The sequence below is a fragment of the Phaethon aethereus genome, assembly GCF_964289735.1.
Source record: "Phaethon aethereus genome assembly, chromosome: 5".
In the NCBI taxonomy this organism is placed as follows: domain Eukaryota; kingdom Metazoa; phylum Chordata; class Aves; order Phaethontiformes; family Phaethontidae; genus Phaethon; species Phaethon aethereus.
Window position 1 is genome coordinate 56,971,721 of NC_138579.1, and position 19,092 is coordinate 56,990,812.

The window sequence follows — 19,092 nt, forward strand, 5'->3', positions numbered from 1 at the left end:
ATTGAGGTAGTTTGTTGTCTACAATAACTTTTTAATAATTACATAAGGTGACAATAAAGATAATATATACTTCCGATATTTTTAAGTGCCCTTTGTACTTATTCTACCAAATACATGGATGTGTCAATTCTACAAGAATGTAATGAGGTGAGGTTGTGTAAACCATTAATGCAACATAAAGGACAGTCCTTGAAAAAGTTAAGTTATTCCCTTGTATTTATTTGTTGGTTGGCTTATTAATGATTTAATGAAAGAAATCTTTTTTCTGTTGGTAAGCAGTTAGAAAACTGATGTCTTGCATGTGTCTTTCATACATGCCACTTGGCATTAGGCTAAAGTTCCCTGCTTCCAAGAAGAGTTGGGTGTTATGTGTCATGTATATGGATTTTCTTTTCTCTTTTTTTTTCTTTTTTTTTAAGAAACATAACATAATTCTTGGTCATGCTGTCAAGGTGTTTTGTTTTGTTTTGTTTCATCCAATGACTCTTCAATATAAAATGCAGGGAGATGGTCTCACAATTCACAGCTAAGTACCGGAGTGAGTTCTGCCATTGCAGCTGGGTTGTCAGGGTGTGTTCTCCTGATCTGGGTTTTGGGTTCCCTCAGTTGAAGGGGAGTACTCTAATGCTACTACTAATAACAATTAAGAGTGAAATGTTTACATTTAAGTCATGGAAATCCATCTTCGGTAAAATACTGTTTAAAAGTGAGTTCTGTTCAGTTTCTTTGTGGAAATAGGAATGTGTGGTGGAGTTTTCATTCTTTCGGTTTTGGTTTGGTTTTTCTTTTTTCCTTTCTTATTTTTGTTGTCCTTCCCTGTAGTGCATGCTGACTGATCAGAAACATTAGTATTGGAACTTCAATCAATTACATTGTTTATTTTCCCTAGATCATGTTATTTAAAACAAAACTCTTTAGACCTTCTGGTTTCTGTCCCTAAAATATAACTATTTCCCGAGTAGAACTCCTGTGGGTTTTTTTTCTTCCCACAGTAACTCTCAATTGTTATTTTCTGATGTATCAACAAAATAGCTTTCATGTTTATTTTCTAGTTCTAAATTAAATTTACACTAATATCAATAGAATTATTTGAGAATGAAAACAGGTATTTAGGTATGAAAGGTATGTAGGACCAGACATTTCAAGGTGCCAGAAAGTTTGAGCTGTGTTTTCTTAATGTCTAAGGAATACAATGCCTTACTCTGCAACCTGTTCACACCAAAGGAATGTAGAATATGCACATGGTATTTGTAGAATTTGTGAGCTGTCTGAGAATAGTAAATTCAGAGGTATTAAAACTTAAGGTCAGGGTGTATAACATGAAAGTCCCAGAATGCTGGATATAAAATAAAGTCTGCATCGTACAAGATAAGAATAATAAATTTATTTTATCTTTCCTAGAGAGCATCTTTTTATTCCGAATCAGGGCAATTCTCCTCCTTTTATTCTGATTTGACATTAATTTGCATTACAATGTAGTTATGTCTTTCTAGTGTTGTACTTTGAGGCGAGTGAATATTGCCACTCATCACTTCTGGAATTTAATCTATTGTATTAGCATCACTAATTTAGATTTAGATTCTCAGATTGTTTTCAAAGAACAGTAATAAAATGATAGTATGTGATACCACAAAAGCAAACATATTCTGGAGCGTGTTAGGCTGAACTTGATGTTTCAGTGCAGTTATTTGTAAGTTGTATCTGGGTGAATTAAGTTGATATCAACTCAGAAGTGACTGAACAGAAAGATTTTGATTAATTAGTATAGGAGGGTTAATGTCAGAGTGAATTTAGTTTTGGAGACTTATATTTGAAGGTGCAAGTTTTTTGATGGCATTGATTGGTTCAGTTTTGAAGAACTGCACTGGTAATTTAATCTTGCCAAATAATTTTGCTAACCTTGCTTTCTAGTTACGGTAACGCATTAGGCTTTATTATGTTTGTACAGAATTGTATCCTGTTTTACAGTGTTTAACCTCACAGCTGTGAAAAAGTACACTAGTATAAAAGGCAACCTCCTTCTTCCCACATCCATACACTTAGTACTTGCAGTGAAAAGAATAATGGATGTAGCCAAAATGCTGTCTTCAGAATAAAGGCTATTTTACGTTGGATATGACTACTTTAAAGAACAAACTTCTATGCACTGGAAGAGATTTTCTGTAAATCTGTAAACAATTAAACTTGGACGGCAGCAATGTGTCTTGCTTAGTTAGATTCAGAAATTCCAGCCTGTTCTCGCCTCCCAGGTTTGCTGGAATTCTTTGGGAAGGTTGAGGTAGTCCTTTCTACTATTGAAAAACAATGAATGTTTTTGCTTGTGTGTACTGCAGTAGCATGCTGAAAGCCACAAATGAGGTTAAGAGTCTAAATTGGTAGACACCTCTTCTCTCTTTTGAAAATCGTGAATGTTAATCAAATGGTGATTTTACATAAATAGGATTGCTCGACAGGGTCATACAGCAAATCTGCTTCAGAGCTTAGATCTGAATCCTCATCTCCCATATCCCAATGTAGTGGTACCAAAACCATTAACTTCTTTTATCTGTTAATGATGCAGAAAAACTTACTGCACTTCAGGTTTTATAAATGTAGCCACTTTGTTCTCTTTTCTTGTGGGAGAAACCCTTTTCTCTGTAAAGACACATTTCCAAGTCCTGACCCAGTATCCAAAATAACTGAAATGACATCACTCAATGATTCCAAATTTTTGCAACTTCATAATGCAAAACTGATGAATATAACCTTGAAGCAGAATCACTCTGTGAGTCAATAATGACTTATTTGGCAAAAATCAGTCACTTTGAAGTCTTACACTTTTCTGTGCTACTTATAGTTTGTTGTTTTTTTTTTTTTAAGTAGTGTAATTGCAGTGTCTATTAAGTCACGTTTTAGGAATAAGCTTCATTTGTTGGTTACTTTATTAGAATTAAGTAAGTATGGGCAGCAAATGTTCAGAGTAATGATTCATGACATTGGTTAGTTCCAATAGCTGACTGGGAGAAATTAAAATAGAAATTAATCTGAAATTCAGTTTCTATATGTGGAACATAGGAAGTCCTCAGGAGGAAATAATACAGGGTTTGTCCAGTTACTTACTGTTCTCAAAGAGGAGCTGTTTCCTACTTAGAAGTTTTGGCTTTCTGTAATCAGATAAAGTCCCAGAGAAGGTGAATGTGGTAGTGACAGCTAACCAGCTTCCAAATGGGTCTGGAGCTTTTTCCCCTCTTGTTGGAGGTTATTGCTATAAGCTACAGCTTTTTCATGAGCACACAGAATTCATGCAGAAGAATGAGAGCCCAAGTGAGTAGCTGTGCAGAAAAATGATTCTGTTCTTTGGAACTACTTAGGATGCTTGAAAAAGAGTAATTAACATATTTTACAGTTGTACAAAGTGAAAAGCAAATAAACTTAAGTATATGAAGTTAGCTATGAAGTTAAAGCTAAAAAATTTTAATGAGGTGTGGCACACTGTCCAAGAAAGTAGAAATAAATCTTAGCTTTGGTTTTGATTGCTGTGATGTCAAATATAGTTTTGGAGAGGAGGGGAAGATCACAAGAACTCTTGAGAAAATCCATGTTGATATCTGACAGCAGTTTAATTGTACAGAATAGTCAATACATAAACCAAAACCAAAACAAACATAGAAAAAAACAACACCCCAAAACAACACTGAATCGTCTTTTGCAAATAATTAAATTGCTAGATTATAGATTGAAGTTGATCTAAGCACTTTTTTAAGCATTGTGCGTTTTCTATAATTAGTAAATTAAAGTGCAGCTGAAGCACTGAAAGCATGAAGATGTACTGTGCTGCTTGTAATCCTTTTGATGAAACGTGTATGCGTATAATACTCATCATGTTGCATTTGGGGGTTTTTGCATTTTAAAACTTAGCATTAAATGAAACCATTCTTACTATAGCGCTGGTCTGAACTTATCTGGAGTGTCTAGCTCTTAGTCTGGCGTTGTTCACTCATGTGCTTTGGAGCACTTTATTTTTGATCTTGCTACGTCTGAAGGGGAAAAAACCTTTTAATTCCCTGAATAGTGAAGGACTGTTTCATACCTATATTTTCAAGAGATTACAAAGTTTTCTGCAAGTGGAAGATGCACATTTTTCAAAGGCATTCTGCCATTGTATGTGTTGTTAAATAATTACCTAAAGAACAAATATTATTTCATGTGAAGTTATTTCACCTTCATAGCTGCCAAGTTTCAGTCACGTGCTTGATAGAGACTTGCTCGGAATTGGAAGGAGCTAATGCAGGATCCGAAAAAACTTCTGGAATTTCTTTCCATCTGTAATGTTGCCAGTGCTCCCCATCCTCACCCTGGGCCTCGCCAGCAACCTGAGAGCTCGCCCGCTGCCAGATACTCTCACTCCAGCGTTGCCCTTGCCTGTGCATTGGCTGACCGGAGGAAGGCCAGCCGAGCGGCGAGACATGCGAACTGGAGCACTGGCCGTGTTACTGACAGTGGCACGCAGTGGTGGTGGCTTGAGGTCAGAAAGTGAACCGGCACGGGACTGTCCTCCCAGGTCGGTGGCCAGTTCGGAGAGGTGGCAGAGAACTAGTCCTTGCATTACAAAGGTGAAAAGTGGGTAATACTGTAGATCCTCTGGCTGAGGTCTTATTTAAGGACATATTTCTCTGGTAGAAGGACATATTTCTGTGATACTCAGCTATGTGAGGTCTGTTACGGAGCTGTATGGGCTGTGAAAGCCCTGGCGATTAAAGCAGCAACAGAGCAGTGACATTGTAGTCTTGTAGCTGTTACTGGCACCGGCGTCACGTTGCTGAGAACAGAGTGCTCTGGTGGGAGCTTCAGTACAGTGGAGCTACAGGACGAGAACCAGAGAAAGTGACTGTAACATGCTGCTCAAGTGGTGCAGGAAGAATGTAGCTGATAGCTCCACTATATATAGTGATGTATAAGACCTGTCTTTTGGCTGGATTTCGCTGCAGCCTTGCTCCCTGAACCAAAGTTAGGGAGCCTGACTTCATATTTTCTCTGTTTACTTACAGGGTTATTGTGAAGGGTAGTAATCGCTTCGTCCTTCCAGTTACTTTGACAAATAATAGCACTCTTCATGTGTTTAAGGAAGGAGTTTTCATCTTTCTCGTGGGATAATGTGGTTTCACACAGTGTAATTCAGAGCTGATTTTGAAGATGCATGCTCAAATCTTCACCTTCTGATAGTGCAATGTGTTGATTCAAGGAATTAAACACAGACTGTGATTATATGAGAGTTTTCTTAAATTTGATTTATGTTTGGTTCTCATACTTAGATGTTCAATAAACTAAACTCAGCGTAATTTATGCCAATAGCGTCAATTGTTGTTAGTCCATTGCTATAGGTTATACTGTGACTTGACATGCTTTCATTACATAGTTGGGGAAGAGACACTGGATGACTGAAAATCAGTCCTTCTCTCTGCAGGATTAGTTCTTTGTTTTATGTTTAGTAAAGAAAATTCTAGCATTACACACACCAAAATAGTTCATTTTGAAAACAATTTTCTTGGCTTTCTTCATTGAGTAAAATAATGCGTGTTAAAAGCAGGAAAGTTTTAGAGATTAGAACTGCTTAGTACAATGTTGAAATTCTTAATATGTTAACATTATTTTCTTTTGTTTGGTCGCATAAAGCTTATGTAATATGTTACATATTTCAGCATTTCCCATTCTATAGATGCCGAAGAGAATATTTTAAATGAATTCTACAGCAAATTTCTGTGGATGCCTGGAAATATCATAAGAATTTCTCTGCTTGTGTGACTTGGGGCCCCTGAGAATTTCTCCATCTCTATAGGACAAGTTGGCTCTAGGTTATTTCTTTGAGCAAGTTTGACTGAAGTTGTCAACAACTGATATAGCTGTAAATCCCTTTTTTAATTTTTAATTTTTTGTGCTGAAGAACTTTTTGTTGAACTAAAAAGACATTTCTGGATTATTTATAAACTGTGCATAATCTAAAAAGAGACTCTTCCATGTCTGTTTTACAGTTCCAATCCCTAAAATATTAATCTGGAAGTAGTTGTAGGCTATGAATCATAGTGGATCTCACTACACAGTGGGGTTACTGTATGGTGGAAACATTTGGGTAAATAACTTTTAGTAAAGTTTTATCCGCTTTATAGCTTTGGCCTCAGAACCATTTTTATGAGGTATGAGAGAGTGTGATTAATACACAGTACTCATAATGCTGTATTGATTAATATGTTTTTTTTTTTTTTAAGAGATACTATTGTTTTACAATGCAAATAACCCCTTTCTGTAATCTTCGAAGTTTTATTTAATGGCAGGGGCAGCTATAACTTGTTGGGTTTTTTTCCAACTGGTAGGGATCGGCCCTTGGCACTTGTGGTGCACACAGGTACAGCGCATTTCTTGTGCGCTTCCTGCGCAGGTGTGCTGCGGGTCCAGGCTTTGTGCCCGCGGGTCTGAGGTCTGCGCCGCGTGCGGGAGGCAGGTAAGACTCAGAAAGAGTGGATTATGAAGCTCTGCTAGGAATGGCTCCCAGTGCCTCAGGGTAAGAGGGAGTTAATGGGCCTTCGGTTGGTTTTAATTGGGGACTGTAAATTCAGCTCTGGATTTGTATGGATTTGTGTGTGACTTACAGGAGCGTTCTATGAACTGATGCTAGCATCATGACTTTCGTATGTGTCAGAATTTCAATGCTGTAAGTGCTGGGCCTGTTTGGAAAGGAAAGTAACCACTAAGTGTGTAACTCAAAGCTCTGAAGAGTTGGTCTGATAGACTCCGATAATTTATACTTGTTGCTTTAGGCAAGATGATCTTGTATTACTAGTCTTCTCTCAACCAAAAGCTTGGTGTTCTGTGCTTTCAGGAGCACTGAAGTCCATTTTATAGTTAAGATTTGATAGGAAAAAATATTTGAAGTGCATTTAAGTTTGGAGGAGATGCATTGTATTTTATCCAACATAGTGAGTTGAATGAGATTGGGGAAGGAGGTCCTTTAAAACAGTCAAGAATCACACAAACCAGAGGAAATAACTTTATTGCTGTAATTTTTTAGTTTTGGCTTAAGCTGTAATATGATAGAGTTTGAAGTGTTTCAGAATTAACCACAAGATAGGCTGGAGCAGTTTGTTACAAATGAAGGAACTTTTACTAATGTATATGCCAGTAAACATGAACAGACAACCCACAAGAATAGGTGTGCGCTGTGGGAATTGTGGTTTCTTCATATTAAACGGTACTCCAGCAAATGTGAGGCTAATATCCTTGTTTATTCTTTAGCCTGGTGTCTGAAGGGGATGAGGTTTGTAGGATTACAGTCAGTACCTCAACAGCACTGTGAAGCAGAGGACGACATGGGTAGGGCTAGAGAGGGACCGAGACAGACTCATACATGTTTTGAATGTCCTTGACTACAGGAAAGGCTTTGATTGGAACACATATGCTATTAGATAAAAAGCACATAACCATAGGAACCGAGGCTGCCTAAATTATCTTTTTTTCATGGAATATTTATTAGAATAATGTAAACGGAATTTTTTATTTAATTATTTGGTGAAGAAGGTAATTAATGCTGTTATTTAAGGTTAAAGGAAAAACCAGGCTTTAATGCCATTTTGCGTTTTTACTTCCCAAATGATGTGGATTGTCTGCAAGCTTTTACAAGGAAGAGTGAAAATATGATATAATCTGATGTCATGTCAGCTGTCCTCTTAGCTGTCTTTATAAGCACAGGCTATTGTGTTGACTGATTGTAGTCACAGACGTAGCTGCTCAAGATAGTTACTGAATTGGATTCTGACAAAATAACTAAACACCCCTGAATTCTCAGGGTGATAGTCTAAGGAGGGTTTGAGCTTGGAGAGAATCACTTTTACTCTGTCATCCTTATGTAGTAGTTCATAGGTTAAGATGTTAATTAAATTGTATGAGCGGGGGGAAATTTTGACCTTCTGAAAGTCTCCTAGACACTGATTACAGTGGAGCAAGGATTTTACCACTACTCTGAGTCGTCATTCTGCTACTTTAAACTCTAGATAATGTTCAGTATCTTGAAAAGATAGATTTTGTGTGTGTCCAGCTTGTAGTGGGTGCTATTGCCTGTGTAATATAGTTAGTTGGTATTGTTCTCAATTCTTCCAAATTGTGTCTGTATTACGCTGCATTTTTCTTCCAATGATACTATTTGCAGAACTTTGATGGCAGTGATTTTCTTGGACTAATCATTAATACTCTTTTCAACCAATTCTAAAAGCTAATATCTAAAAAATACTCTGAAGGTGATGCTGAAACTATTTTGAAGCTATTGATGTATTTCAGAAATATGTTACGAAATAAAGTAAACTGTATCTTCCTGTTTGCCTGGTTAGATACAAGTACTTTCTCCTGTTTGTAGTAACAACTTGCTGGCTGAACAGCAGTTCTTCACTGTACAAGTTCTGTTGGCTGTACCCACACCAGTAACTCCCATAGAAGCGTGGGTGCTCACCCATAACTATCATTACCATCTGAGGGGTTCAACATAAAGATGTTCATGCTTACCTAGTCTGGCAGGTTTAAGTGTAAAGGAGTCAGCCTACATGGAAAATAAATACTGTAGAAATGACTTGCAATAATTTATAGGACAGTCTATCAAATGATAACATTAATTTTTCTTGCAACTTATGAATTTGTTATTAATGTGGTGTAGACTCAAATCAGTAGTTGATTCACACATTTCAAGATTCATCTGTCTGGGCATTTAAATTAGTCTGGAGTCAAACTATAAACTTGCTTGACTTCAAATGAAAGGTCATCAGCATCAGTCATGTTTGAAAGTTAATTATTAAAACTTGGCTTTGACTCAAATACAAAATGAACTGAAAGGAAAAAAAAATAATAATCAGTGAAATCATGTTAATTATGAGTTCTGCAAAAGGATCCATGCAGGCAAAAGTGCCTGCCTGTGTCAACTATACTGTAAGGTTAAAGTCTGGATTGTAATTGTCTGGTTTCCCTGTGTTTAAATCTGTAAAATTTCATCATACTATAGGTTAGGTTAGTGCAAACAAATGATAAGCCGTGTTAAATTTGCAGACTTGCTTAATTAATACCTGAGAAGTGTTTTAGGCTGCATTCTGATGGCGAGCAGTAAGGTGCTATCAAAAGGATATAGGTGTCCATCTGTCTGCACTCCCACCCACCCAGCAGGATCATAAACCACATCCAGTTTGTAAGGTTATCTGGTTCCACACCCCCACCCCTGAACCCAAGGCCAACTTAGAAGTTATGTTAGATGCTCAAGCAGCACCCTTTCACATGTGGCTAATGGTAGCCAGATGTATTGTTTACATCTTGAAGGTCTTGAGTCTTTCTAAACTGCTGTAGTACATCTGTCTTAAGACAGTGGGTGACTATCAATTCTTACATTTCTAAAAGCTGCACACACCTGCTGTGAAATGGTAGAATTTATGTTGCGGTATCTAATTTCGAAGAACCGGTGTTTGAACTGTGATTCTGTTATGAAAAGTCTGAGTCCTAACTATTACGAACCAACAGCAAGCCTTGGAAAATGGTGTTCTGTAACTTTGAAATCCAAAATTACTTTTAGCAGTCTATAGTGTAATTTTTATGGTAGTGGGTAGATGCTAAGGAGTGTAATTTTTGTGTGGATTTTTCGTGTTTTCATACTTGCTTTGGTTTGGTGGTTCTGTTGATTAGTAATTATACAAAATCAGAGTAATACAAAGCTGTTAAAAGATGATTGCTAGGAAAAATACCATAGTTTATCACACAAGAAAACTTGTAATGTTACTAGAAAAGTTAGCTTGGCTTTTCAAATGTGTGGTGTTGTACAAGAACACCATGTAGTACAAGTTACATGGCGCTCAGATTTCACGTGGTAAAGCATAATGAGCAATTCCCAGTTTTGTTGAGGGCATTAAGTCTTTCTCTAGTGAAAAAAGAATAAAAGGGGCATGAAGAGTGGAGCAGCATATCGCGTCCTGTTACTAAGGCTCATTTATTGTGCGCGTTAGACATGGTAGATTTCTGGGCAATAGAAACGAATTCAGCAGTTGCCATTTGGAGGAAATACCAGTGATTAACTAACCGGGAGGCTTGGTTAGCTGGTGTGTCTGGAGAACAACTGTCCTGGGTCTCCTCGTAGTCTCCGCTTGGAAAGAAAGGAGAACTTTGACTGCCCAGGGCACTCTCCTGGGAGACCTTACTGTTATCATTGTTGTGTAAACAGGTATTACTGTTAAGCAAATGTTTAAAGGACATGAAAACAACAGGAAAAAAATTGTGATCTAAATCCAAAAATCTAACGTTACAATTTCTGTCGTTCTAATCAAAACAAGGTACCGCTAATATTCTTGGAATACATCTATTTAAATAGCGGGAAAGCTTCAAAGGGATTGTAAAAACTCAATGATATTTGCAGAGAACGATGGAAGGAGCAGCAGAGAATGACAGAAGGGAATAAATTAGGTTGGAAAGAACCTCTGGACCCCATCAGATCCAGCCCCTCCTGTTCAGACCCAAACCAGCTTCAAAGCTGGAACCAACTTACAAAGTTTGATTTGGTTGGTCAGGGCCTTATCTGGCCACGTTTTGGATGTTTCCAAGGATGGGGATTCCACAACCTTGCTAGGCAACCTGTTCCAGTGTTTGACTGCTCTCATTATGGACAAAAGTCTCCCTGCTATATAATTCCTTGTTGTGAGGCATTAGCCATCTGTTGTATAGGTTGCTTTGAATAGTATTGCTTATTCTTAATGAATCCTATGAGGCAAAACACTTAAACTCTCACTTTTCAAATTCAAAAAAACCACTGTGTTCTGCAAAACTAATTGTTAGTGGCAGTGATTTTCTCTCCTCCTAGTCAAGTCCTAAGTATTGAAGCTGCAGATTTGCAGAGTTTGGCTTTGTATGCCTTCTCCTTGTCTGTGAAATTACCATCTGCATTTTATGTAGTAACGGAGCTATCCTCCTGTTTCTCTGCTCTTAACTATTCGAAGTGCAAAACTTGTCCCAAAATACAATTGCTCAGATATTTAAGAAGTGCTTACTTTCCAGCTGAAACGTTTATTATTAGCAAGTAATATTTAGTCTATTAGTAATGGACTTGCTCTTTAATTACAGCAAGAGGGCTAATTAATCTTCTGAAGGCCTGGTTAATTTATTTAATGGGAAATAATAAAATGTTTGTAAAAGTGCTACTGTGGTATAATGGGTAACTTCATTTCCTAAATGACCCTAGAGCACTCCTGGAATATAATCCTTTTTCTTAGTCTTAATTGTAGAGTTATTAATGACTAAAAGAGAGAGCTGCAAATGAGAGCTTGTTGACAGTTTGCCTGCCCCTGGAGAATAAAGCTGACAAAGTACTTTCATTTTTAAAGCTAACAGTGTATCTGCATTTTTGTTAGTAGTCCTAAGCCTGAGTATCAAAGGTTAAACAGACTGCTTCAGTCCTGAGTTGAAAGGAAAGACTTTTCGCTTAAAACTGTTTGGACTGTGTGACAAAAATGGAGTTTAATTGTTACTGTTAGAATTTATTTATTATTTTATTTTAAAAAATCTGCAAGTTCCTATTCCTTTCTTTGGATATATACCCAAAATTAGAATGTAAACTCATGTACAAGTACTTCTTTAGAAAACAGTACTTCTCAGTCCTTTAATGAGAAGAAGATCATGCTTGTTTTGTAGATGTTAGCACTGAAGGCTTACTGGAAATACTTTCTCCTGATCTCTGATTTCATGGGAAAACTGAAGAGTTAGAAACTGCAAAGGTACTTCATTAACCCGCCTCTGTAGCAGAGGTCAGTTCTCACCAGTCTAGGGAATGAATACTGATGCCATGGGGTAGTTGGTGGCCAAATATGTTGTTCACAGTTTTTAATGGCTGTAAGGCTAGAATTTTTGTAATAGGCAAGGCTGGAAAAAGTCCTTTTGGTGTAAGACAAGTTGTCACAGCTTTCAGCTTGTCATTGAAAATGGTCGTTATATTGGTTGCCCACACAGGACTCCCTGTAGCAGGGCATATTGGAAAAGGGGTGAAAAGTTCATAACACAGAAAACATCTTCTTGCGGTTCATGGTCCAAGTGGGACTTAGCATGAGCCGTTTGTGGTTTTGGTTGTGGGATTTTTGTTCTTGTTGTTGGGTTGGAGTTTTTTGGGTTGTTTGTTTGCTTTTGGTGGTGGTTTGTTTTGTTGGTTTTTTTTTGTTTTTTTTTTTTTTTAATCAAGGCATGTTCTGAGCTGTTTACATTTGAATGTTAAGGGTGCATGAGCTGTTTGATTTTTAGCTGTCGTTTACTCTACAGAAAGGCTGTTACCTCTTTGGAATTTCATTACTTTGAAACCCCAAAATATTTCTTTATGCCTTATTCTGTTTCTGGGGGGACATCCTGCTGTGCTTGACAATTGGGTCAAATGTGTAAGACCTGAAATCGCTGGGCATTATGGGAGGAAAAATATCAAATCTTCTTTTAAAAAAAAAAAATGTGGGTGAAGCTCTTTTTTTAGCTCTTTGAGTATAATTAATTTAACAGCCTTATTATTTTTGTTTTCTGAATATATTGACAATGTGTTAACATTTTGCTGCATTTGATGGGAATTCTAGTTTGGGATGCTGTTTACCTAAATACCGTTAACTAAGCCCATAAAAATTCAGAACCTTAAATAAGTGAGCTCTTGGTTCATTACTCCCTAACAGCATGTCAGCCACGACCTTTCTAATTCTGAAATAAGATCGTAATTTTCTTACTTCTTTAAGATTTGTGATTTGTATAGGTTGTTTCTTTGGACAGGGCTGCACAATAAGGGGCTTAGTAGTTGTGAGACTCTAGAAATTGTCTTGTGTTTTCTATACAATTAATTGAAATTATTTGCTTTGGGGAGGACGGAAAACTACCAATTTATCTTGAAATAAGCTTTCTTCACTCCATATTTTTGCCTTGTACAAGTACAGTTACACAGATAGATAAAATAATTGTCTTTAATGGATAGCAATACTTCACACAGGGTAGCAAAACATCTAGATAGTACTCTGAGGGGGAAGTTAATAGAAAATCCCAATTTTAATTCAACTCAGATGAAATACTAAATTACATTGCTTTATATAGGCCATGCATGTGAACAACTAAAGTTATAGATGATTCTCTGCATGGACGTGTAAAGAAAAATCATTAAAGAAATACCATACTAGAAGAAAAAAAGGCGTGCAACAAATGGCGTCCACAAAATCTCTCTCTGAATCTCGTTAAATATTACAAATTGTGTAAAATGTTGTCCAGCAACATTTTAAATTATTTCACCAGTTCTGTTTTGTGAAATTTACAGAAATACAAATCAGTAACTTAATTTGTGTAATTTCTATGTTATGTTTAAATAATCTGGTAACACTCAGGCGTAAATAATCATAAATTCAAGTCCATCTCCCTAAGGATTGCAACTAGTTTACTTTTAAAACAACCTGTTTAATAATTAAATGGTACAGTATGCCATTGGCAAAGTCAACAAGAATGCAGGAAGGAGCTGAAAACATTTCTCTCTTGAGAAATACCTCAGAAATATGTTTCACTTCTGGAGTAGCAGCAGCAAAGCATCAATATAAACCGTTCTGCCTTTTAGAGATCACAGATATATTTTACTGAGTTTAGCAATATTAATTTCTTTTTTCTTTTTTCTTTTTTCTTTTTTTTTTCCCTTTCAGCCATAATCAGCAGACCACGTCATTTAGACATCCTGTGACAGGACAGGTTTCTCCAGAAAATATTGAATTTATTTTGCGAGAAGAGTAAGTAGTTTTATACCCATGTCAAGATATCTAAACCAGTAACACATTTACCTACAGTAGTTTAGTGGTTTGACAATTCTTCTGGTATTGTAGCAAAAATGTCATAGAGATGGTTTATGCTTAAAAATTTATGTCTTATTGTGATAGTATGTTTTTGATTCTAGCACTGTTCTAGGTTGGGCTTGAGAGTAAATGTTTACCAAATCTTTGAAAAACAATGGAACAAACCCCCCCAAAATAAGCAAACAAAAAGACAATATAAATAGGATACTTGAACATGATGCTTTAGCTTTATTATAAATATCAAATATACAGAACAGAAATGTAAAATGTCTTTAGAGCAAACTGGAAGGTTTGTACTGATATTGAAATACAAAAAATATTACTAGTTTCCATTGTTTTTCTTACATTTCCTTTTCTTACATTTTACATTTTGTACATTCCCTGTTTTGGGCTGGTATTTATTAAAATTTTTTTGATTAGGCATTCTTCAATTTATTTCAGAGAAATAGAACCATATATATTAGTTTCAAGCATATTTTTATCTTGATTGTCTGATTTTAAAAAAGAAAAAAAAAAAGAAGAAATGCATGTGTTCAGACTGGTGTATCTGGGCATGTCTTTGCTGTCGGTTCAGATCACTCCCTGTTTCCCTGTAAGGTTTAACCACTTCTGTCGTCCTTGCTGCATGTGAGATTGCTCCGGAATCCCTCCTGTAATGGAGTGACTGGGTATCTTCTCTCGATGGTGTCTAGGAGAAAGTTCTACATCACTTCTAAAACCACTCCAAAGGGCAGGAGGAATGGGACACCACCAGATAGCTTTTCCTTTTCCAGCCTGGTCTTCCAGCACTGTTGAAGCAGCCTCTAGCCCTTCATGCCTCACAGAGGTTGGGCATCGTGCTGTAATGGCCTGGGCGTGGTGGTTTGTATGGCTGCTCACAGGATTCTGAACACTTCGTGTTTCAAATTATGTGACGTTTAATTTGCTTTATATTTAATTTAAAGCAGTGTAGCATTAAGAAAAATGAGGCCCAAAGAAGGGGCATGTGAGACTCCCAGGAGGCTGAGGCTTTTCTGGCAACGTCTTCTGTTGTGGACTTGGAAAGGAGCATGGCTGTACAGCCCTCTGCTCAGAGCTTCTGGTACAGCCCTGAGAAGTGCTTCTCATGTGGTTTAAAAAGCAAACCAACCAAACAAAAACAACAATAGCAACAAAACTCCAACAAAAAAACACCTCACAGCTTCCGTCCCCGAGGCCCAAAGCAAATTAGAGGGCCAATTCCACGTTAAGGCCCGTGCTGAGAACCAGTGTGAAACAACGTCGGACGTATTTCGCAGTGTGTGGGAGAGGCCCGTGATGAGGCGCAAAGACTGCAGGATAGCTACTGAGCCGGAGGTCACCCCCGGTGCCATGTGATATACCAGTGACTTGCTGCTCCGGAGGGGTTTGGCTCCTTACAAGTCTGCAAACAAGCTGCTCCAAGTCATTTAGTGAGGAGAACAGCTATCTTGCAATGGAGCAAATCTCAAAGGCAGTATAGACAACAGCCACGGGGCATCTGTGTTCCAACTTCCATCCGCTAATTGATTTATATTTTATCTGTTGTAAAGGTTCGATCAAATTTAATATGAAGAAAAATTGTATCTGTGTAAGGGAAAATAGGTGTTTGGATAGAACTCCGTGGAGTGCCTCCCTGGGTTAGTCACGCTTCCCAGGGCTCTTTCTGGTTTTGTAGTCATGGTGGCAGATAAAATATTAAAAGCAGAATTGAAAGAACAACTTGCTGGTGGCACATTGTTTTAGTGATCTTTCGTGTATGTTAGAAACTTTTCTGGAAGAGAAATGAAGGTATGTGTTTGGAGGGCAATCAGATGAATGGGCATAACTTGTCATCTGTAGGCTTCAATTACACTGAGGTCGTATCAAAAACGGGAAGAAGATCTTGCAGTGTAGTAGAATTAATAGAGACAGGTGTTTTTTAGTCTTGAAGAAGGAGGGATGGCTGAAGGGATATAGAGAGGAGTATGTGTTTGTAGTGACTAGTCAGGAAACAGTCTTTGCAAGAACATTTTTCTAAGCTTTATTATTGGCCTGAAGTACATACAGAGCGTTTTTAAAATTATATCTTTTTAATGTATCAGTTAAAATTGCTTTAAAGATGTCATTTTTAAGTGTGTGGGATGCTCTGGTTTCCTTAGTTTTGTACCACTTCTACGTGACAGTGTGGATTTTACACAGATGCTGTTCTTCACGATCGTATCTGAGTTCCTGTTAAATGACGCTGTTGACGTAGGTGGATGTCTCTGCTGAAATGAAAGGAGCTGTTAACACCTCCCTGTCTTTAGGCCTAGGAATCCTAATGGGGCTATGCCCTGTTTTCAGTTCTTTTCCCTTCGGCAGCAGGGATTTGTATGGAATCAACGTTGTAGATCATATCTCATGATGAAGTGACTTTCACAAACAGGACACGGTCTGAAAAATAGTCTCTGGATTTGCATGGTCTGTGGAAACCATGGTATCCTTTTGACCAAGAGTAATTTTTTTCTATAGCTGAAGAATCCTGTCTGACGAAGCAGCATTCCTAAGGGTTTCATAAACAGCAGTTTATTCTTCAGTGCTGTTGTAACGTGATTTATTGCTTACAGGTTGATTTTAATTTTAGATTAGGGCCAAAGACAGGAGTTGTCACCAGATGTTGACTGGGAGCTACTGGGGAGACATAAGCCCAAACTTTTTCAGGCTGCAACAAACATATCTATTAAAAGGACACATCTTAATATCAGAAAAGTAATTTATAGTAATCTAGAAATGATGAATGTACAGACTGCTCTGGCCATTTCTCATCCAGGAAGCAATGTTCTGGCAAGAAGATTTGAAAAGCAGTTTTGGAAAATGATGTCAATAAACTATGTAATCCTAGCTTGATTATGAGTCAGGTATGAACCAGACACCCTTTCCTCACTTGATCAAATGAGAACTGGATACTTCCAGTACAAGGCTGAGACTATATTTCACTAGCCTTTTCCCAAGCATTTCCCCTTTTAAAGAATATCACATCAATCTTGCTTTTTTAAGGTGAAATCTGATTTCCTCAACTCCATTGGAACTGGAGGATAAAAACAGAGAGTATCGCCTGGAACCTGTAGCTTTTGAATTACATTATCTTTTGATCATTATGCTATTCCTTCTTCCTAAAGGTGTTCTTATGTAGGGTTTTTTTTGAGAAATAGTGATTAATAATTTCTTATTTCCTAACCTGTTCTTAGCTAAGACCACTGTCAAATCCCCACCTCTCGTGCTGTTTTTCCAAGCTGAGCAGCTTTGGTCGCTTAGTGTGTGGGATGTGGTTCTGTACCTTTCACTAGCCCTGCTTGAGAGCTAGCTTTTCTGTATGATGCTTTTAGATTTGTCTTTTTTTCTGATGGACTGACTGATTGTAGGTGAATGCAGTATTAGATGTATGAGCTCATTGTTTTTTATTATAATTTAGTTGTACTTTTTTCCCTCTATTCCTTTCCTAATCGTTCTTAACATACTTTGGCTGCTGCTACTCATTGTGCTGAGATCTAAAAATATCCTTTCCTCAGGTTGCCAATGTTGTTCGGAGCAATAAAAGCTGCAGAGATGTTTTTAATTTCTTCCTCCTTTGAATTAGTTTTCTGTTGTTGATGCTGAATTTAGTTTGGCATCTTATCACGTGGTTACTCATATCTGAAGATTATTTTTCTCTCTGTTCCTGTCAGCATTTCAGTTTTTGTTCAGAATAGTTTTTGCCCTCTATTGACTTGGTCACCTCACTCTTTTCAGGATCACCTCTAAATAATTTGAGCATCTTGGCTGTATGGGAAGTTCCTCTGGTAGCCTACTTCTGTTTTACAACTGCCTCTTGATTTCTGTCTTTATTTTCATGTTTTTTAATGAACCTTAATCCACAAAGGGACCTTTCCTAAACAACCAATGGAAAAATGAGTATTAATGATAAGGCTGCTGGACAGGTGTTAGATCTAGTTTAACCACATCATTATATGCACATTCCTCTGAAAAATCCATGATAGAATTACTTAGGATAGATGTATGCGTATGTAATGTTTAGATTTCTTCTCTCTTTCTTTAAATAACAGTTCTTTAAGTAATTGTATACAGAAGGGAGGAAGCAGGCACTTAGAGCCATGTATCTAATTGCATCTATTGCTAAACACTAGTAGTTGTGTATTAGAAGCTTTACAATATATTTGTGACAGTATGTTGACAAATGAGAAGATAGTACTATAAAGTTAAAAAAGGTAAGACTTCAACATAAATGTAGACGTATAGAAAAAAAAACATAATGTGCTTAATCCAATGAGCGTTGTCCTCTTTTTTGCCTGGGTTTTGTGCATCTGATAAAGCTTGTGTACCCCCTCTGGGGAGGGAGACATCTTATTTTGTCTGTTGCATTTGGTTACTATAGCAGCAAAAATATCAGGTGGAGAGCATGGAGGAAACCCAAACAGCCCCAAAATAAACATCTGCCATGTTTATATGTATAGAAATACTAGGACAGTTAATATTTTATCTAGCTGAATAGGAGATTTATTAGTATTAAAACTAGATTGGCACGGTGTTATTGTGCCATATTTGGTTCCAACAAAATAAACTTTTTAAGCTGCTGGTATAAACGTGGATCTTTTAAGTCGACTAATCTTTATCAGCCTTTAGAGAAAAGGAATGTGTTCTCTCGTGAGTATTGCATTTTCAATGTGGGCTAATTGATGTAATAATTTTTGTTCTTGTTGTTCAGTGGGGTGTTTTGTTTTTTTTAAAAATCAAATATTGGTCATGTAATTCTTTTAGCTGGTAAATGTGATTTCTGTAGATATGCTAGCAGTGTTCAAGTAGAGCAGGGAGTTGCTTGACAGAAGATACTATATAGAGTGTTATTTTCAAGTATTTTAAAAAGATTTACGAAGGACTGGAGCTCCGAATGTAAACACTGCAATTCTGCATCTGTAGGCTGACACCTGGGGGCAGCAGTAAGAAAACTACTCTGAAAACAGGCAAAAAAACAGAACTATCAAGACAGAATGGGGTATCTTGGATGACAGATATTATCAAACATCTTTGGTAACAGTGGTTCTGAACTAATGTTTTGAATGCACAGAGTGAATGCTATAGTAATTTTTAAAGATGAATCTGTAAATACTATTAAGACAGTGTTAACTCCATTAACATGCTGGGATGTTTCAGGTAATTCTGCATATTTTTATTTGCTTTTAAAAATAGACTGAGAATATTAATTAGCTATTAAGATACTTGAATATTTGAGTTTTGTTATGTTCTG

General features: G+C 37.0%; 1 protein-coding gene across 1 annotated transcript in view; it reads left to right on the plus strand.

Moving 5' to 3' along the window:
- PLEKHA7 (pleckstrin homology domain containing A7) overlaps positions 1 to 19,092 on the plus strand; it is a gene marked incomplete at its 3' end in the record, with an annotated part of 157,966 nt that overhangs the window by 76,285 nt on the left and 62,589 nt on the right. Inside the window, exon 4 of the mRNA XM_082000515.1 lies at positions 13,686 to 13,769. Coding sequence (XP_081856641.1) covers positions 13,686 to 13,769 — 84 coding nt within the window. The remainder of the gene's footprint in view (positions 1 to 13,685; positions 13,770 to 19,092) is intronic.